Source organism: Balaenoptera borealis (assembly GCF_965194805.1).
Source record: "Balaenoptera borealis genome assembly, chromosome: 1".
Lineage (NCBI taxonomy): Eukaryota > Metazoa > Chordata > Mammalia > Artiodactyla > Balaenopteridae > Balaenoptera > Balaenoptera borealis.
Window position 1 is genome coordinate 138,215,430 of NC_138860.1, and position 22,055 is coordinate 138,237,484.

Sequence of the window (22,055 nt, forward strand, 5' to 3'; positions counted from 1 at the left end):
CAGTGTCCCGCAGTTCCTCACAGACCCTGCCGCTCCACACCACCTCCCCTCACTCTCGTTTCACTCATTTTTGTTCCTGACTTCTCCCTTGGAGGCATTTAACTCTCCCCTGGAGGCATTCGTTATAATCCAACCATTCCTTTTTGGTGAACCCTACATCTTAGTTCAGATCTGTAGTACAATTACAATTTTATCATGCAAATCGGGTAAGTCACTTCCGAGCAGAGTCTGTACTGTCTATTGCAAATTTTAAGACCAGGTCAATGCAACTTGATCTTACCTTTATCTCCCCAGTCCTGGCCTCCACCTGGCATACATGCTTATACGTCCATACGGATCCCATTCCCTTGGCCTGGGTTCCCTCTTTCCTGCATCACTCAGCTCAAATATTAACTCTCCCTTGGTCTCTACTTAGCCAGCCAAGAGTCACTCCACCTATATTCTGTCAAGTGTAATCCAGTGATTAACTCCAACAGTTATGTGTAGTTGTTTAATCGTGTCCATCCCCTCCAGGAGACTGTAAGGAGGTCAAGGACAAAAACTGGGTCTTATTCATCTCTGCAGCCCCACAGCCTAACAGTGTTGCTAAGAGAAAGTTATAACTGGATGACACACTCATCTTGGACCCATTTCTATCAGTCAGCTTGGGATGAACTATGCTATGGTACCAAACTCCACCCAAATCGTAGTGGCTTATAAAAATAAAGGATTGTTTTTCATGCACACTGCTCGTCCATCATTGGCTACAGCGTTGCTCCAAGTCTTCACCTCAGGATTCAGGTAAAAGAAAAGCCCCATAAGGCTGCCAGTCTCGTTACAGAGGGTTGGGTGCCCATGCTCTGGCTCCCAAGGCTTCTGCTCAGAAGCGGCACCTTCATTTCTGCTCACAGCCCAGTGGCTAAAGCACATCACATACCCAAGCATGAAGCCAATGGGGCAGAGATGTAAAATCCTCCTGAAAGGTGAATGGTTTGAACTTGAAAACAATCTCCCACATTGCCATCGTGTCCAGTTCACCTTTCAGGGCCAGGGAAGCCTGGGTGTTTGCCCTTCTCCCTGCCGCAGGGCCTGTGTCAGCTGGCTTCTGATTGGCTGCAGCTAATGGAAGGCCCTTTAGGAGGCAGGAGAAGATGAGAGAGGCGCTTGCCACTCTCCCTGCCACAGGGAGCTTCTCCTGCAGAGGCTGTATTTCCTCCACGCCTCGAGCTCCCACCAGACAGGCCTGGGGGTTCTGCTTCTGCTGAGTAAGCCGGGACTCTAGGACCTTAGAGTCACGTATTCACATATTCTGATCCAGTCTCCTAATCTGTAGGATGTGATCTGTGTAGGATGTGATGATGGGATCTGCTCACATCATCGAGCTGTTTTAAGAATAAACCAAAGAAGGTCCATGAAAATATGTTAAGAATAAAGTGCTGGAAAATAAGGAGCTTGAGGGTAAACAAAGTAAGGCAACATGATGAACAGACAAGAAAATGAGACTCGGGGTCATAACTCTTGGTTTCAGGATCTCACTCTGCCACCAACTGTCGCCTTATCCAGCGAACGCCATGTTCCCTATTTTCCCCATCTACAAATTGGAGAAAACACTGTTGATAATGGGGTGGTTGCAGAGTGGCATAAATGAGAATATCTGTGAAGATGTACATTGCCAAGTGTAAAAAGCTACAGAAATGTTAAATGAACTCACTAGTAATAAGCAGAAAAAAAAAACTTTATTTCTATCAAATTAAAAAGTATGAATCGATCTTCAAGCAAGATAAAATCAATAACACAATTAACAGTTAAGAGAGCATGTACAGATTAGACTACAGGTTTAGAATCTTTGAATTAAGCACGTACACCAAAATCAAGAGGGCCGACAACTTTCACACTGAGGAAAAGCACTGACTCACCGTAAACACACGACTTCTGGGAAAATGGAGCTGACATCTCACAGGACAGTAAACCAGAGACAAGTTGTCATTAGGTTAGAGAACTGATTTAAGCTCGAGAGGGATCATAGTGAAATGCCATTGTAACTCAACAATTTCCCGAGATCTATTCATCTCAAAAACAAGAACATATAAAAATCAGTAGTATAAATTCTCATAAAACTAGAAAAGCCCTCTAAGCCCTGACACCCTGGAGCTTACATAAAGACTGAGTTTTTGTTTTTCTTCCCTTTATTCTTCTCTAAATTAAACACAAAACATTGTTTTTATTTAACACATTTCTGACTTTATATCCAAAGCTTTAAATGAAGAAAAGAAAGGTTTTATGAAATGAAGTTAGACACACATCAACCCCAGGGAGAATCTTTAAGGTGCGCTGCTCTTTGACATGTGTTTAAACAGGAAATCTTTTAGGTCAAGAATTAACACTGTGCTTTCTGGAATGAATATTCTCTCTCTCTCTCTCTCTCTCTCACATACACACACACACACACACCAATTTAGGGAATTCCCTGAAGCATACAGATAATGGCATTTATTTTGGCAAGAACTGTGCAACTTGTTAAAAGAAAGATAAGGTCCGGCATTTCTCAACAATTGTAATTATGTCTCAACAGATGCAGGAAGCAGATTTTTCCTCATAGTTGAAATACAGCTTCATGGCTCCCCGACACCTGGGTCTTGCACACTTTTCATCTGGAAACCAGACTGGGTCAGTTATTTATGGAAAGGGACGATAACTTAGGACCAGACCACATTCCCTTATTAAAAGAAGTCTCTGCTACTGGGTTCTTCTTTTGAAACACCAAACAGACAAGGAGTACTGAAAATGGAGGGGAATAGAGAGAAAGCAATTCATACTACGAATACAACTCTGTCTTATGAATTGCCTTTCTGGTAAAACTACTGCAGTGAGAAAAGATATCGTCTATTAAATGAAAAGAAATGAAATTCATCAGGTAGATACAAATGCCTCCCGAGATCCTGTGACCCAGCAGAGTACAGATGAGACACATGCCCTCTGTATATACAGTGTGCAACTACCACCAGGACCCACCCAGTGCCCATTTCCTGTCTCAGCACCAGAGCCAAAAGCAAGGATTCCAGGTGGGAGCAAATATATTGTTTTACCTATTCATGAGAACAGGGAGCTCAAACTACAGAAACGTACAAAAAAGGCCTTTTTGAATTTCCTGATTAATCCCTATAGGTAAAGGAAAAGGTTAAGTAGACAGGATTATTTCAGGTTTTAAATACAAGGGGGCAAGATCATTGAGATAATACTATCTATTACATAGGGTAATTGTGGAGGATTTAATTACACAATGGATGCAGTACACTTAGCACCGAGTACCAATAAACAGTAACTACCAAGAATATGCTGATACCTTAACATATTTGGAAATCTGCTGACTTTATGATTTGGGCAGAGACACTCCCCACCCCCAGCAGATGGTAAGACCTCTTTAAACGAATAGCCAAAGTCAGATGTTGAACTCAGGTCCCAGTGAACTAAATTTTACAAAAACCCTATTTATGGGTTTATATATAGGCATCTTTCTATCTAAATTTATCCTGTCAACAACCTATTAATGGCAGAAAAGACCACAGCACCACCTCTCTCCCAAGAATCCTCTGTCACCTATGCCTATTCTTACCTTTTGCCCTTCCCTACCAAAGAGAGGGGCACAGCCTGGGTGAAGCTGGGCTGCTGGAGGATGCCAGGAGTGACCCTGTGGAAGGAAGGTGAGACAGGAAGCCAATATCCCATTTCTGCCAGAACTGTGCATGATAAGCACTGCCACAACATCCGAGCGTGGACAGAGGTGTGGATTTGGCATTCAGGATCATGTTCATGTGTAATGTCATACAGGGAAGATAGTATGAAAGTCAAGGGTATTAGGGGCTCAGTCACCATTTGTTCACCTGCTAGCCCTTTAGGGAAGATCAGTTACTATCAGGGCCTTGTCTCAGGGTGGGAGTGAGGGAGGGATTTGTTCTGATGTCAGGGAAGCAAAGTGAGTCATGTCTGGTGAACTTGCACGAGTCCAGGCCTGTGTGTGAGCACCACGGCTGGGGTGGCTCAAGCATAAAGGTCCCTTCAGGGGCACAATACCATGGACACCGAAAGGGTAGGTGAAGACCATGAGCTTGCCTCTGCCACAGATTAGCCTGGACCCAAGCCTACTTTGACAGCCTTTCATTTTATTTATAAATGAGTAGTTATGGAGGATCAAGGGCTCAGACTCTCCTCTAGCAGCTTCCTTTGCTTAAGCAAAAGAAAAAAACATTAAAAAAAAAAAGGGAACAGTCCCATACAGAGCTGAACGTCACCATAGTGAACTCCGCTATTTTTGATGTGAGGCCCCTTGGAAATATTAGCAAAACCAAGCAGCTCAGTGCCCTGCCTTGCTTGGGACAGGACACAGGTAGTTAACATCCAGGAGCAGAGTCAGGAAAACCTGGGTTTGAGTCCTGTCTACACTGTGTACTGGCAGCAGGAGCCAGGGCAAGATGCTTTACTTTTCTGACCCTCGCCTTCTTTGTTTATAAACATGGAATCGTGCCTATCTCAAAGGATGCTGGAAAGATTAAATGAGATGTTTGTAAAGGTCCTAAAACTGTACATAGCACTCAGTAGGCCTTCAATAAATGGTACCTATTATATGCTTGCTTTAGTGTTAGAGTGTATTAAACACAGCAATATTTTCAAGTTCCAAGTAAGCGGGAAGCCGGTCAGGATAGTGGAAAGCAAAATGAACGCAGAGCCGGCTAGAATCACAGAAGGTGGGGACACGTAGGAATCTTAGAAACCATCCAAACTACTCTTTTTTGCCTAACTGTAATGGAACCTCATGTGTGGCAGTAGAAGGAAAACTAAAGAAAGATATCCCTTTAATTTTACCTTTGTCAAAATATTTTCAAGAAAATTTTATTTTTTTTTTACAAAATCACTGAAGGAAAAACTAGACTTTGTTGAAGAAAACCAGAAGCAGATTTTTTAGGCCACTGAACATGAAACAAGCATCATCTTTCAAAGCCCACAGAAACAGTGTTTGGCTTTTATTGGTCTCACCTAGCAAAGGTGATTGCCCTCAACTGCAGGGCAACCTCAGAAACAGCACAGTGTTGAGACACTGGCACTAAGTGTCTATTTCGCTGGAAGGGAGAAGGGAGGGAAGGATGGAGGAGCAGAGTATATGGGGTCAGGGGCCACCTAGGCCGTTTCCCATGCCTCTTTCAAAAACTCCAAAGCCAGTGGTTACACTGGAACATCTGCTAAACATTGAGAGAAGTGAAGAAAGAGGTCTGAAGATTTTTCCGCTTCCAAAAAAGCACACACTTTCCTCTTCTGAATGATCCATGTAATAACCTTAACTTTCTACTTTTCCCACTTTGTGGAAATTGTCTCCATGGCAGACGCAATTTTCCTCAGAGCAGACTTGTTTTTCTCTTTGCCTGATTCCCCAGGAAACCTGAGCTGTATCTGCATGTCTGATTTTCACCCTATCCCCATCAACCGTCATTCAAACACGACTCTTCTAAAAAGTCACTATCATGCACTGATGTTTCAAATACTTGAACTGGGCATTTTAAATGCATGAACCTAAAAAGTAAATAATCTTATTTCACTTTGATTCAGAGGATAAGGAGGAAACTGCTCTGTGTTTCCACTAAGGTAGCCAAAGAACATTCACATGAAGGGACAAAGGGAGAGGGACTGGCAAGAGTGGGGGAAGTATTTGTAAGGAAGATGTACGGCTACCATACAGAAGCCATGGGTCAGTGAACTGACTGGATTCACTGCGACATCTTCGGAAAATAAATAACGTGTTTCAACACCACCTATGCTGAAATAGGCTTCTTTCGTTTTCTCACCAGTATGAAGAGTTAGACAAAAGTCACTCCCAGGAATAGTAAAGGACCCTCCCTGGGGACAACCACGATGCATGAAGAGGAATATCTATTTTTAAGGCAACAGGAATAAATTTCATTGTCCTTCCCAGAGGAGAGCAAGAATTATAAAAGATGGCCACCAAGTCTGGAAACCAGGCAAATCCTTAAATAAATGGTTTATTGATACTACAGTTCAGTGAATGACAAAATGGTACGATCTATATTTCTAGACTTAATGGCCACCGTATAGAAAGCATCTTTGGAATAGAATAAAAAATTACGATTTCTGTCAAATCCCATAATCGTAAACCTGTCATCATCAGTCTAGGCATGGCTAGTGCAACGTTTTCCTCAACCCCACAGGCTCCATTCCCTTCACCAACTATTTATAATATGCTTGGGTCACTCACAGGAGAAAAACACTGTCAGCATTCAATATTTAGCAGCATTTTCAAAATACATTTTTTTTTGTCTTGACTAAAAAGCTAAACTATTCATTTAGTCCAGTAATTCCATATGGTCTTATTTACTTCTATACATAAGATATGATAGGATCTTTTAACATTTATGGAGGTGAATATTTGCCAGTTTTTGAGGGTTCCCTAAAGACTCTGAGGGTTTTATTCTGCCACAATACAAGAAAGGAGCAGTGTCAGCCCATGAGAGTCAGACCAGCAGTTTAAATAGACCCTCCACATAGCTCAGTTCCTGGTGCATAAAGAGATTCAACACAGTCCCCTGGCTCTCAGCTCTTAGAAAGGAATCTGAGAGGGATAAAAGCAGGAACAATCTGCATTACTTAATAGTCTAGGAAGGGAGAAAACAGATGTCTAATAAAAGTAGTAAAAGCCAAATCCTTCATTCCAGGATGTCTGGAAAGGAGAGATTCTATGGAGTATGGATGCAGAGAGAAGGCGTCATTCCTAACAGAAAAAATGAATCGTGGAGACTGACTCAAGGCCAGAGAAGCAACCACCGAGAGCTTAGCTTCAACCCCACTGTCACCAGGAGGGCACATACCAGAGAACCTGGGACAAAGGCAGCTACAGCCCTTGGCATTCTCAGGCCTCCTGGTGCTATGGTTCAACAGCCTTTGGGGGCTGGGGAGAACCAGAGACCTCCCACCATCACGTGTGAAAAGGCCACTGTGGCAACACCATGGCTGTCGAAAATCAGCTAGAGCTTGGGTTATACACCACTTGAAATCCAGCCTGTACTTGCCTTCTTTCTTGTGAAGGACTTGAGACATGTGCAGGGACATCTTAAACATGTGCAGGTAGCCCCTCTTTTAGAAAGGCAGAGAAGAGCCTCTTCATTAACTCTTTCTATTCATTAGTTTTCATAGCAGTTCACCATTTAAACTAGAAAAGATGCTGCAAGCTATCTCAGCTAGCTGCTAATTGGGACATGGCACCAACACTACACATACAATTGAATGGATGACCATATCTTCCTGGTTCTTCCACTGGGCGGGCTCAGTAGGCTTCTTTGGACTGAATAGGTGTGATCTTGTTCGAGAAAAGTGTGTAAACATAGGGCCAGATTTTGTTAGTCTCCGTTCCGGAAAATTGGTGGAGTACTCCTCGGCTCCTGAAAAACAAAGTCCAACATACAAAGCACTTTAGGTTTCCTTTTGACATGATATTAGAGCAGAAGAAGATCCCGGGCATAATGTAAGCACAATCTCATTGTCTATGTCACACATCACTGAGTGCCAAAACAGCCCCTACAAACGTATCAACACCCCCCACTAATTCTGGCAAGCTTGCCATCGTGCCACCTTTTCTTCTCCCCTTTAAAAACATATTAAAGGGGACTTCCCTGGAGGTCCAGTGGTTAAGACTTCGCCTTCCAATGCAGTGGGGGTGCGGGTTTGATCCCTGGTTGGGGAGCTAAGATCACACATGGTTCGGGGCCAAAAAACCAAAACGTAAAACAGAAGCAATATTGTAACAAATTCAATAAAGACTTTAAAAAATGGTCCACATCAAAAACAAAAAAAAACCTTTAAAAAATAAATAAATAATAAAAACATATCAAAGAATAACATTATAGGGACAACCCCAAATCTGCCTCAATATACACATTTAAAAAGCAAATCACTGACAATCCTTGCTACTCTAAAACCTTTATTACTTACAACAATAGATCATGAAATACAAGATGTGTCCTAATAATATGATCAGAAACCTCATATCTACAGGGTTGCTAACTTATTCGGGGGGTACAAGGTCAGAAATTGATTATAGCAGAGGCTGTATACTGCTGTCCTGAATGCAGTCCACATATAGGGTTTGTTTGGCTTCCATGAGGTTAAATTTTTTTTAACTTGTTGCCAATATGAAAACTGGGGAGAGCCGGTGCACCACTGATGTCACTGCCGCTGACTGATTTCAGGTAGGCAGGAGTGCAAGGCCCGCAAGTTGGTCATAATGGCAGGCGAAGAAATTAATGAAGACTATCCTGTAGAAATTCATGGTAATTATCAACGTTTCAGAATTCCATTGGTGCTGTGGATGAGACGCTGAAGACCATGATGTCTGTTTCTAGAAATGAGTTGTTGCAGAAGTTGGACCCATTCGAACAAGCGAAAAAGTGGATTTAGTTTCTACTTACACATTAAATTCAGTGTTTTGGGTTTATTTGGCAACTCAGGGAATCAATCCTAAGGAACATCCAGTAAAGCAAGAATTAGAAAGAATCAGAGTATACATGAACAGAGTCAAGGAAATAACAGACAAGAAAAAGGCTGGCAAGCTGGACGGGGGGCAGCTTCAAGATTTGTAAAAAATGCCCTCTGGGAACCAAAACTTAAAAATGCATCAAAGTTGCCAATAAAGGAAAAAGCAAAAATTAACCTTTTGGTTTTGATGTACACATGTTCAAAAAGTACATAATTTTTATTGTTTTCCACAAAATACATGATTATGTGGCAATGTAAGGTTTAAATGTATTCCTTACTGAATTCATATATAAAATTTGCATTTTAAATTGGTAATGCTAAATACTTTTTTCCCCCTAAAGATTAAGTTATCTTTAGAGATTTTCCTATAGAACACTATGAGGTTTTTAACATTGTGGTATATTTTATATTTACAGTTTACCATGTCTTGACAAGACTCATTTCTTTATCTAGGTCAATCTTTCAAGTGCCTTTTTGATAAGCAACTATGAAATTTAAGTTAAACGTTCTTTGTAAACATTTGTCTATTTCCGATGAATAATGATTTTACGAAGTATGCTGAAGTTATAAATATGTCCGTTTTCACTATATAAAATTAAGAAAGCATGAAATGAGTTAAATGTCCTTTTTTTCTGTGTAGTTATTTCATTATGCTTTCATGGTTTTGGGAATCACTGCTTTTTGTGATATTTGAAGTATGAAATTAAGACTTTAAGGTTAGTCTTTAATTCTTGGCACTTTGCCAGTACGCCCCATTGAAAGTAAAATATATTCTCATTTATTTTAGATGGGAAATGAGGTTGTATAATGATGGCTGAATTCTGGCATAATGGCTATCCCCTATCAATAAAGCTGTAAATGTTGTATAAAAAAAATAAAAATTTAAAAAAAAAAATTAAAATTGGGATTTTCTTCCACAGAGAGAGCCTGATTTCTGCTTCTCTTGAAAAACAGGGATCACTGGTCACACTGAGCCTGAGTGTCTCTGGGGTGATAATTGGCTGGAGAAACAGAGGAAGCTGTCCAGTTCAACTGTCACTCAACAGCCCAGCTTGACAAGTCCCCCACCAGGTTTGACACTCATTTCCAATAACTGCCTTGCCTCCATAGCCGTGTGAATTTGCAATCTGTAGTTTTAGCTCTTCTTTAATTTAAACACCCTCCAGACATGTCGGGGCCAAAAGTCCCTTCTAATCTTCTACCCAAGTCAGATATTTACATATGGGAGTATCAAAATGTAAGCCATTATTTCAGTCCCTTAAGAGAAAAATGAAAAGTCTAGATGCAGTTTTACAATCAAGCAGACAGAGATGATCAGGTTTTGGTCCTTATAAGAGTTTCAGCATAAAAGTACCAGGCATTGTCTCCCACGTACAATGCCAACATTTCATATGACTTTCATCTGAGAGGTACTGGGCCTTTTGGGTTTATCAGGCTTAAAGAAACACTACCCCACTGCAGCCCAATGTCCTTCCCTAGAGGAGCCACACCTTTCTGGCTGGCCATCTGCCATGGAAACACTGAAGCACACTCACTTGTATAATTCAATGACTGGTTTTGCCACGTCCTTGTACTGTCTTAGTCTGGCAGCAACTGCTTCAGGTTTGTCATCTTCCTGCTGGACCAATGGTTCACCAGTGATGTCATCGATCCCCTACAAATACCAGAGAAACCAGTTAGTATGGCCAACAGTTGGGCTATTCCACAGGTTAAATAAAACCTTCCTGGGCAACACCATATATTCATCTTTGATTCCTACCCCATGATGATTTAGGCCTGGGGTACAATAGTAATGGTGAAGGTAGTTGAAAAAGAAATAGCGTTCGTAACAATATGTTAAGCTGTTTTCGTAAGAGCTGACATTAAATCTTTATTAACTTCTCATGTCTTTCAAAACATGTTCCAGTGGTTCTGATAAATGATACCTTCAACTCACAGTTCAAAATTCCATGCTGTCTCCCCCAACACCAAACAGCCATTAGACAATGTCACTCTAGCCCTCTAAATATTCCTAAAACTAGCTGCCTTTCTAAAGCCTGAGTTCATAATATGGAAAATAAATATCTCAAAGAACCAAATGGTTTACTTAGGGAAAACACTTAATTGAGGAGGAGGTATTTCAGTCCTGTCTCTGCTAGCTTTCAAATTCTGTCACGTAGCTCTTCTGAGATTAAACTTACTCAGGTTATTTTACTAAATTAAATAATGACATCTGAAGGTAGAATAGGCATGAATCATTATACCCATGATAATCAGGAACAAACATTCTGAGAACTGAAAAACTGCAATTTTAGAGAATTTGATTTTCAATATATTTTAACTTCAGGAGCCATACCACCTACTTACAAATAGCAAAATGGACACATGAGAATTTTGTCACCTATGTCCATGGCTATTGCCTATCAGGGGAGAGAGTAAAAGAAATAAATCTGTCAAAAGATAGGCTAAAGCAGAAACAAAAGGCTCAGGCAACTCAACAGGATAGTCTGAAACTGGCTGTAAGTGTGAAATTCACTAGAATTTTATTATAGCTCAGGGCCTTAGGTACATAACTTACACTTAGGATTTATTGGTGAGCCAGATAATTATCACATGGGTATTCCAGGGCTGTTACCCTAACAAAACATGAGAGATGGGCATGGGAGAAAGCTGTACGTCACCTATAGTTCTCTCTCCGTTATTTTACTTACTGCTGCAAAGCTCAGAAGCCATTTCCAGGACTTCAGAGCATCAGAAGATAACAACTGCTTCCAGAAAGAGCAGAATAGGACATCAGCATCTCTCCTGGGGGAGCTTGGCCGCAACAGCTGGTTGACTTAGCCCAGAGTAGCACTTTCACTGCTATCTTTGGAAATAGCACTGTAATTGCAGGTGTTCTTTTAGGGATACCCAGTCTTTGGAAAGCAACTCAGTGTTAAAGCTTCTCAAATTCTGGGAGAGTCTGTGTCAGCAGGTCTAGGCAGAGCCAAAATATGAAGCTTTTGTGTTAGACTCCAATGCATGTTCAGAACCCTATTTTCCTCCCTCTACATTTTTTTTCCCCATACTAGCTTTTGGGGATGGAATGGAGGAAGGGCTCTAATAAAGGACGTCCAGAACTACTTACATTTTAAAAAGAAAACCTGAAAAGGAGACCAGTGCTTAGCCCAAATGAAAAAGACTCATTAGGACTTAATGAAGACTTACAGAGCTAGGAAGGCGTCCTTAACCCCTTGAAGTAGTTTTCTATAGTTATTACTGACTCTATCTATATTCAAGTCTAGCCTATTCCACAAACATTAACCCAATAAGACACAATAGCCACCCCTTCCACATTTGGATAAGAACAAGTAATAGTATCTACCACCAAATAACTGAAGAATTATCAGATTGAATTAATTCATATCTTTAACAGAAAGAACAGTAACTCTTTAAATGAATTTGTCAAAAGTTTCTTTAAACATATACCTTTACATGTATTTAATCTTATGCAGATGCATAGATGTTATATTTTGAACTTTTTTTTTTTAAAGATTTTTTTGATGTGGACCATTTTTTAATTTATTTATTTATTTTATTTATGGCTGTGTTGGGTCTTCGTTTCTGTGCGAGGGCTTTCTCTAGTTGTGGCAAGCGGGGGCCACTCTCCATCGCGGTGCGCAGGCCTCTCACTATCGCGGCCTCTCTTGTTGCGGAGCACAGGCTCCAGACGCACAGGCTCAGTAACTGTGGCTCACGGGCCCAGTTGCTCCGCGGCATGTGGGATCTTCCCAGACCAGGGCTTGAACCCATGTCCCCTGCATTGGCAGGCAGACTCTCAACCACTGCGCCACCAGGGAAGCCCTTAACTTCTTTTTAAGGACAATCTTTCATGCCTTTAGTCCTACCTAGTCCCTGCTCCTCACTCCCACCACTCACATGACCCCACTCACTCTAACCCTGTTCCTTATTCTGTCCCAGCCTCAACCATTGGCCAGCCCAGGATAGTTCCTTTATATCTTTATCACTACTCCTGTGAAGCTAGAGAGAACTTAGAGACATGTAAACAGATATATATAAAGAACGGTGGTCACAGGGAATTCCCTGGCAGTCCAGTGGTTAGGACTCTCTGCTTTCACTGCTGAGGGGCGGGTTCAATCTCTGTTTGGGGAACTAAGATCCCACAAGCCGTGCAGCGCAAGCAAAAAAAAAAGAAGAAGGGCGGTCACAGTTTTAGAAAAATGTAATCATTCTGCTATTTGCTTTTCTCATTCAACAATACCCAGGGGAAATATTTCTCCGGGCCAAAGAATGTACTACTATGTCTCTTTTTTTTTTTTAACCTTATACATGATTTTCCAAAATGTGGATATTCTCAAATTTATTTAATCATCCACATAGATGAATATTCATTTTGTTTTCAAGTTTTGTTTTATTTTTCCCACTACAAACAACATGGAAATAAGCCTCATCATGTACATGACCTGACTGAAAGTGCTTACATTTCCATAGACTGTACTCCCAGAAGTGGGTTGAGTGAAATATGTATTTAAAAGTTTTAATGTAGGTTGCTTGGTTGCTTTTCTAAAAGACTGTTAATATTTCATATACCTCATACAGATAAGAGTATCATTTTCCCAGATCCCAACCAGCAATAAATGTTGTAAACGTTAATTTACATCCCTTCACTACTAGTGAATGAGAATTTTAAAATATTTGTTGGCTATGTATATTTGCTCTTTTTGGAACAGCCTATTCATATCGTTCCTCCGCTTTTCAACTGAAATGTTTTACCTCTTTCTTGTCAATATGTGAAAGTATTTTGTATATTCTTACATGTACATGAGGTGGGTTGAAGTCCAGGTTATATACCCTCCCACTAGGAGGGTGAATCCAGCGTCGGCTGAGACGATCTTTGAGCGTTTCAAATGGAATGTTCAAAGTGATCACTAGGTCCAGGTCACATATTTTGTCCAAGGCTTCGGCCTGAACTAATGTTCTAGGAAAACCTAAATGCCAAACAAAACACATCAAATGTGAGACATTTCCCAATTCAATTAGTTGTTGAAATATTTTCTGAGACAGAATAATCAAATCTGCACATACACTACCCAGAAAGGAGATTTAATCAGGAATTTATACCTACTTCTATAAATTTAATATTAGAAGAAAATATGCTACTTTACAACCTAGCTTTAGCATTTGGAATATGAAAGGTTAAGGAGTCACATGATAAAAGCAATAAGTGCGAAACATCACTAGGCTAGTCCCAGCTCTAGTCTCAGCTCTGCTCTTAACTACCCGTGTGACCTTGGGCACGTTGCAACACCTCCATTTCTTCTTCTGTTAAAGAATCAAAGGGGCAAATTTTATTTGTGTCCTTTTAATTCTAACAGCTTATGAGCATATTATTCTTAGGATACCACTATATATACACACAAATATTTTTTTAAGTCTAAATCAATTAAAGTAGGATCCTTCACTCAGACCTTCATTTGAGCCTGCACCTTAGTAACAAGGTGGGCAAAATTCCAATCTCTAAAAGAACTGGTGCTTTTGAAACTATTTGGATACTGCAAAACTTATAAATTCACCCTACTTTTCTAAATGTCGGAAAATAAACTGCAATTGAAATTTGGACTCATGGGCATCACTTTCTGTTTTGCAGTTAGTTGACCCCAAATTTTATATATATATATATTTCCTACCCCCACCCCCAACCCCGGGGATTGACCTGCTTTAAATGTAACCCTAGGTTTGACTGAGATGGTACACAGTAGTATCTTGTTCCTAAATAGTTTGTCAAGTTGGTCTGTTTTGTTAAAAACCTTACTGTATCCAATTATCACTTTTTAAAAAAATGTCCTTTAAATCTTAGGTAAAAGAGCTGGGTGGATGGAGAGCAGGAAAGAAAGCATAATAGGAGGTGCAATATTCAGAAGACAAACTTAAATCACTTCAGATAAGGAAACCAGACCATCCCCACCCTTTCATCATTGGAAGTATCAAGAGGACATTGTAAAGATGGCTCTTCATGGCCCTAAAACACTTAACAATCAAAGAACTCCTTTTCCTATTACAGGAAGTCAGTTATTCAAACATGAATGTGCTGCACTCTGTGTTAAAATCCCCAAGTCGTTTGAATGCCAAGGTGATTTCAGAGTGTTTGTTGCATTCAATGTGACAAAACCCACCCAACGCTGTCTCTATGCCCCCGCTCCAGGTACCAACCTCTGTTCCCTTTGATGCCTTCCTTATTGCCTGTGAGGCCAGGCCCTTTTCTCCAAAGCCCATTCCTCCCAGGGTCCTCATCCATCATCTTCTGCACATAGAAATAGGTCCCTCTTCCTCTCCTCTCCATACACCAGGACTCTGGATGATATTTCTGATTTTCCTTGGTCTTGCATGTTCCCCAGCTGCAACCCAGCTCACCTGTTAGCACAACTTCACCTTTGGGCTACCCATGACACCATTTTCCTTACCTACACTTCCATAATTTATTCTTCTTTTGTTCAGTATCACATGACATGATGCCCAAGGTTGACTTTGGCCACATCGACTTACTTTCAATATTGCTCTCTTCACTAGCTCCTTTCAATCTTTGTAGTGTCAGATACCTCTGCCTCAGGGCCTTTGCATTTGCTGTCCTCTGCCTAAAATGTTCTTCCTGCAGGTCTCTGAATATGACTCCTTATCATTTGAGATATATGCATAAATGTAACTTCCTCAGGGAGACTTCTTACACTAGTATACTTAAAATAGTCCCATTCCCCTTCCACTATCTATCTCATTACTCTTTATTTTCTATTATTTATTACTATGAATAATTTCCAAGTATTTATGCTTATTTTCTATCCCTATCTCACTCTGAGAAAAGGGACTTTTTCTGTCTTGATCATTGCTATACCCTTCAGCTCCTAAAAAATTAACACAGATGAGCAACTTAGTATAGGGCCTTGTGGCTATTTCCAAAGTTTATGCCCTGATGAGCTTACAGTACTTTGTATCTAAGTATCTTTGCAAGTTCCATCAGAAATTATCCATTCCCTATATCTTACTAAACTCAACATCTGGTCTGCAGTCCAATGTAAGCCCTGGTCACAGTAAGTACAGAAATGAGAAAAAACATTTAGGAATTTTATAGCAATTCCACAGAGTAATTTTAACTCTGTTGAATCTAAAATTTGGGCTTGAATTTACTGGGTTTTTTCCTTTTAATTTTTCCAGTAATTTGTATTTGGCAAAAAAGATTGCTCTGCAGTGGATTGGGAAAACAAATAAAACTGGATTTTCGCTACAGGTAGTTTGTTCTAGGCTTCCCCCGGAGCTTCTTTTCTAATTTCTCCAGTAAGGGAAATTATCCAATGGCCCAAGTTTCTAAATTTTGATGTTGTTTATTGCAGAATCTCTTAAGAGATTAAGTGGTATCTCTTTGCAAAGGGATACAAGAACAAAGAGACCCAAACCCAGGGCACATTTCAACTCTATTCTTATGACAAGGAAAGACAGAGTAAGTTCAAACAGAGGTGAGGAGAGGCTTATCTTGCAGAGCACATCTAAGTTCATCAGCTATCATGTGCCCAACCTAAGCTAAACACATGCTTCCACCAGGCAAAAGAGCTGTTCCAACATTACAGCTGGCATCAGAAGAAACTGCTTTCACATCCTCATTTGCTGTCCTCTTGTGATCTCTCTTGCATTCAGGCGGGCTTCATCAGAGAAATAGGTATTTCTAATCTTGCAGCCTAGGCTCTTGTGCCAATAGCCACTCAGCTGTATCCTCTCCTTCCTCCCACACTGGCTAAGCATCCCCTTCACATAAAGGTACCCGCATGTTGGGAGATTATGCTTGGAAGTACGTTCATGGTGTTTCTGCAATGGGAACTGAGATATAGTATCTTCAAAATAGAAAACAATACTGCCTTTAAATAAACTAACCAGATTTTTTTCAAATCTCAACATAATTTCTGTCAGATCAGATTATGACTGCTTGGTATTTGGGGAAGTAAAAGGTCAAATCATATCTGCCTAAGATCAAGTACAATGTAGACACCTTGGCCTTAGCTCTGGAAGGCAGCAACACCTGGTGCACAGTGGGCAAACACTACAGTAGTTGTCTTCTACTGTTCTTTCTTTTTTATTTATTTATTTATTTATTTTACTTATTTGGGTGTGTCGGGTCTTAGTTGCAGCACGCGGGATCTTCGCTGCAGCGCGCAGGCTTCCCTCTAGTTGTGGCACGCAGGGTCTAGAGTACACGGGCTCAGTAGTTGCAGCGTGCGGGCTTAGTTGCCCTGCGGCACGTGGGATCTTAGTTCCCCGACCAGGGATTGAACCCCCGTCCCCTGCATTAGAAGGTGGATTTTTAACCACTGGACCACCAGGGAAGTCCCCTTCTAGTTTTCTATTAAGTGAATATACTTCTTTGATTAGTCTGCCTTATTTGTAAATAATTCCATGAAATTATATGACTCTTGAGCTCTGTAAAGTCTATATGTAACCCTCTTTCTATTATGGAATGGCTTGATTACTTTAAAATTGATTCATTAAGCAACTTCTCTTTTGATTACTATGAAGTTCAAAAACAGACTGACTTTTAGAATTGGGGTTTCATAGCATTTGAGTGTACTCTGGAGCCCCATATATGTGACAGCTACCACGTAAATAATAATGTAATGCTAGCTGGGTCACCAAGGAGCAAGATTTGGACCCATGTGGGCGCTCACGGCTCAATTCTATCTACGGCTACACAGACTGGGGGACAGGGAAGGGGGTCTTAGGAGAGTCCAGATAAAACCACGCCAAATTCTTTCCCACCAAATTCCCTTTTGAATACTACACACACCCTCAGCCAGGTTCTTTCCTCTGTCTCCCTCCTCCCAACAGCTCACTGTAGGTCAGGCTGGGGATGCTAGAGTGAGCGCTTTGGTAGCAGGCCCAGGCACTATGCCAAGTCTCTTAGTCCACGTCACCTACACCACGCACCAGAGTCTGCCCTAGAAGATGAGCTTCCTGAGGTGGGGGTTTAAGATGTGTCTCACTCCCCTTGTTATCTCCTGGTGCTATGCCCAGTACAATCTACATTGAAACACCAATAAAGTGAGGGCAGTAAGCCTTCCACATAAAGGCACTGATGGCCAGGTCCTGCCTTTCCCTGTATAACCCACTCCTCATTGAAGCTTCAAGATGACAACTGGAATTAGAAAGATGCCTGCAGCCAAAACAATCCCAAATCAATCTTCACTCTTTCCTCAAATCCAATTTCAAGGAAAAGCCATCTTCTAACGCAGTAGCTTCCAAAGAGACCCTCCTTAGAGTACAGAAAGAAACAGAACTTCTATTGTTTTTTTCTCATTCTTTTTAATCTTCTATTTTGGAGGGCCCATTTTACCAGTTTTATATTAATAAAATTGTATGTAATTATATATTTATACATAAATATCCATATACTGAAGATGTAGACAACATTTTTATTGATGACTATGCACAAAGAATTTTAGCAATCACTTAAAGGCCTCAATTCTCAGCCACAGTCCCTGGGGCCTTGTGTTCCAGCATCACTAGTCACTACCCTGACACGCAAACATTGTTCTTTATCCTTTGGGTAGAGGTTGAGAGCTGAAAAAAGCCGTAGGAAAGAAGAGGCAGCTCTAAAACAGAATATAACAATTCCTTCAACAAATAAAAACTCAAATATTGGGTTTCCCTGGTGGCGCAGTGGTTGAGAATCTGCCTGCCAATGCAGGGGACACAGGTTCGAGCCCTGGTCTGGGAAGATCCCACATGCCGCGGAGCAACTAGGCCCGTGAGCCACAACTACTGAGCCTGCGCATCTGGAGCCTCTGCTCCGCAACGAGAGAGGCCGCGATGGTGAGAGGCCCGCGCGCCGCGATGAAGAGTGGCCGCCGCTTGCCACAACTAGAGAAAGCCCTTGCACAGAAACGAAGACCCAACACAGCCAAATAAATAAATAAATAATAATTAAAGGTGCTAATAATTCAAAAAAAAAAAAAAACTCAAATATTATTGGTTAAAGTTTCCTTGTCTAATGAGGTTCAGAAGCCCGTCTACTCAGCTCCCCTAGAACTGTTTCTGAACTTTGGGGGCCTCTGGAAGAATGGGTGGGAAATGCAACTGTGTACAAAATAAGCTGAATTCCCAAGGAACAGATTTCAAAAACATGCTGGGCAGTGCCAACCTACTGGGCTCTCACACTCAGACCCATATTTAATTCCTTTTCTGAGATTTTCTAAGAGTTTAGGGGGTCACTGGTACTCTTTGCTCTCTGCCACAATTACAGTTCAGCACACAGACTCCGCATTCTGGTCCCACCCAGTCACCAGGGAACTCAACCCAAGCACGGCTTAGAGCCCGGGCACAGCATAACCATGACGGCAATAACCTTCCCACTCTAGTTATCTGTTTACCCCTTTTATCGCCTCATTTTTAGATAATAAAGCTCTTTAAATTTACTTTCCTGATCCAGTTCAATACCTTATCATGATGAGCTTTAATTTAGGTTAAAATTCAGAAGACTGGTAGATTCAGCACAAAGATTCAGCCTCAAGCTGCTGGTAGTACAGGTGTGCCTCGTGGCGGCAATGGGACACAACTTGCCAGGAACTAATCTACATGCAGGCGGAACTAATCTACATGCAGGCTGCACTAACTGTAACAGAACCCACACCGAGAAAGCTATGGCTCTGCAGTCCTTTCCACCAGTGTGCACCCCATTTCTAGAAACATTCACACAGACAAGGAAACTCTAGAAGCTGGACTAGATAGTTTCCACGTTCCAATAATAATTCAGCAAACACAGCCTTTATGCTTCACGTGTATTTTTAGTCTACTGTTTACAAAGTACTTATATAAATTTACTTATTTCATTCTTCACATCAACCCTAGGAGGTGGGCAGAGCAGGAAAGATCACCCTCTGTTGGATAGATAAGTATGTTTGCCTTCAGTGAGGGTCAACAGAGGAACTTGGATTTAACATCGGGTCTCTGGTCTTTCAAGCGCTCTTTCCATTCTACTATGCTGCTGTTCCAGGGGTATAAAGGGGGGTACTTAAAAGAATCCTAAATGTCACCCCATCTATCTTTCTTCAACCAAAAGAGCAGAGCATCATGGTAACATCCTCGTCATCATGGTTACTATTTGTCGAGCATCCTCAATGTGCCAGATATATTACATGCAACAGAAAAACCAAAACTTTGCAGTAGCCGGCAAAGGCTTGCTCTTGTTCCTGATTCTTCTCTCCTCATCTCCCTGCCCATCACTGACATCCTTACTGTTCTCAAGCAGGCAGGCTCACTCCCGCCTAAGACATTTATAGTTCACGTCCCCTCTGCTTAGAAGGCTCTCACTCCAGATGTCCAGGTATGCCCTCAGCTTCACAAGCCTTGGCTCGAAGCAGGTCTGTTAGTGAGGGCTTCTCTAACCAGCCCACCACTGGCGCCCCATTCACCCTTCATTCTTTTTTTTTTTGGGGGGGGGGGCACGCTGTCTCAGCATCTCCCCTTTTTTTTTTTAATTTTTATTTATTTATTTATTTATGGCTGTGTTGGGTCTTTGTTTCTGTGCGAGGGCTTTCTCTAGTTGCGGCAAGTGGGGGCCACTCTTCATCGCGGTGCGCGGGTCTCTCATTATCGCGGCCTCTCTTGTTGCAGAGAACAGGCTCCAGACGCGCAGGCTCAGTAGTTGTGGCTCACGGGCCTAGTTGCTCCGCGGCACGTGGGATCTTCCCAGACCAGGGCTCGAACCCGTGTCCCCTGCATTAGCAGGCAGACTCTCAACCACTGCACCACCAGGGAAGCCCCACCCTTCATTCTTTTTCTTTTTTTCTCTGCATCACTTTTTGTCTATGACTTATTTTCTGAGTGCTTTTATTCCCAACAGAATGTAAGCGAAGTGAGGGCAGAACTTTTAAAGTTATTTGCTGCCATATCCTTACTGCCTAAAACAGTGCCTGGCATATAGTATGTGCTGAATAAATATTTGTTGAATGAATTAATAAATATCTCAAAAGTCACAATTCTGCCAGGTAAGCGTCATCCCCATTTGAAAGTTATAAAAGCTGAGGCTCAGAAAAGTTAAGTGACTTGCCCAAGACCACGTATTTAATAACCGAGGAACCTAGAACCAAGGAACCAAGTGCTATCTGACTTCAGAATCACACACCATGTACCACACTTTGCTTTCTTCCTTCTGAAACAGAAAACTGCATACTATGAGAAGCAAATTCTCAGATGGGAAGCGGTGCCTGCCTGCTGCTGGCGACCAGAGCAGTCAGCTTACAAAATGACTTGAGAAACCCAAATCCTGGTGGCTTCAGGGGTTCTGCCTGGTCTAGTGCTGCAGGCACAGACTCGCCAGATTCTGTTCCCACATATGCATAATAAATATTCTGCATCTTGCTTTTTTCTGTTAATATATCTTGAAGATTTTTTATACATAGTACACATTGCTCCCTCACTCTCTTTAATACCTGCAGAGTACTCCCTAGTTTGGATGTGTCATAATTTAACCAATCCCCCTACTGCTGGACATCTAAACGGTTTCCAGTATACTCCAATAAATATCATTGCACACACCATTAAACACATGACTAGGGAAAAACAGCATGGCAAATATAGACTCTGAGAATGAATATAGGCTCTGGAGACAAACTTCCTCGGCTGGCGGTTCACCTATGGTTTTCTCACTTTGCGACATTGGTTACCTAACCTTTCTGTACCTTTGAGAATGATGATACCTAATTCAAAAAATTACTATATGTAAATCCCAACGTGTTGGCTGGCCCAGGGCAAACTGCTGGACAAGGAGTGGAAAATGGGGGAAAATGAAAACCATGTGGAGCTGGAGGTCGAAAGACAAATAGCAAGTTTGACAGTAAGAAAGACATGAAGGATAAAGATAAGCTTGGGCTTTTATAAAAGTATGAAAGAGGTGGTAGGGAGACAGAATAATACCATCGCCACCACAATCACCCAACAGGATGTTTTCACGTTTGAGAAATGAGTCGCCTCAAAAACAGAAGAGACAAGAAAAAAAAGTAGCATCGTAAGGGGAGACCCAGGTTTTCCTTAAGACAGAAGGTAGACAGAGCATTCTACAAAGAGAGGGCACGTGGAAGGTGGAGAAAATTGATAAGGAAAGAGGATTCCAGAGTACGGTGGAAGAGTCAAGAATTAGGGGGCAGGAGGAGGGGAATCAGTAACAAAGAGAAGAGGATTTTTAAAAGGTCATGTGAGGGATATAATGTAAGAGGGATGACTTACATTTCTATTAATAATCAAGCATCGCAGTTGGAAGTAACCAGTCTCAAATAGTATAATTTTCAGGGCAGCTGTGGTGTCCTAAGCTCTGAAGTGGTCACCAAGGCCCTGGGGATGGGCCGGGGCTCCCACTGAAGTTTGGGGTACAATGTCACAGGCCTGAAGGGTCACAGGTCCTGTCTGTCACTCTAGTTAGGCGTAAGGACAAAGGCTCCATGGAGTGAGGAGTGCTGTTTATCTGCTTATAAGATAATTAAAAAATGAATATCCTTCGGCCTACAGATCCTAATTTTAAGACTTCAGGG

The 22,055-nt window shown here is 41.5% G+C and overlaps 1 protein-coding gene and 1 pseudogene across 8 annotated transcripts in view; one reads left to right on the plus strand and one right to left on the minus strand.

Moving 5' to 3' along the window:
- Positions 1 to 1,696: 1,696 nt before the first annotated feature.
- Positions 1,697 to 22,055, minus strand: part of AK4 (adenylate kinase 4) — a gene marked incomplete at its 3' end in the record, with an annotated part of 74,101 nt that continues 53,742 nt past the window's right edge. For 5 of the 7 annotated variants that reach the window (XM_082358767.1, XM_082358769.1, XM_082358765.1 and 2 more), the window contains 3 exons: positions 13,309 to 13,481; positions 10,050 to 10,168; positions 1,697 to 7,421 (listed from right to left, as the gene is read on the minus strand). In XM_082358767.1, coding sequence (XP_082214893.1) covers positions 7,307 to 7,421; positions 10,050 to 10,168; positions 13,309 to 13,481 — 407 coding nt within the window. Of the gene's footprint in view, positions 7,422 to 10,045; positions 10,169 to 13,308; positions 13,482 to 22,055 lie in introns of those variants that run through there. The other 2 variants (XM_082358766.1, XM_082358772.1) reach the window with 2 other exon arrangements.
- Positions 7,428 to 10,040, plus strand: LOC309613251 (nuclear nucleic acid-binding protein C1D pseudogene; annotated as a pseudogene). The gene has a single exon. The product of its transcript is annotated as a nuclear nucleic acid-binding protein C1D pseudogene (transcript).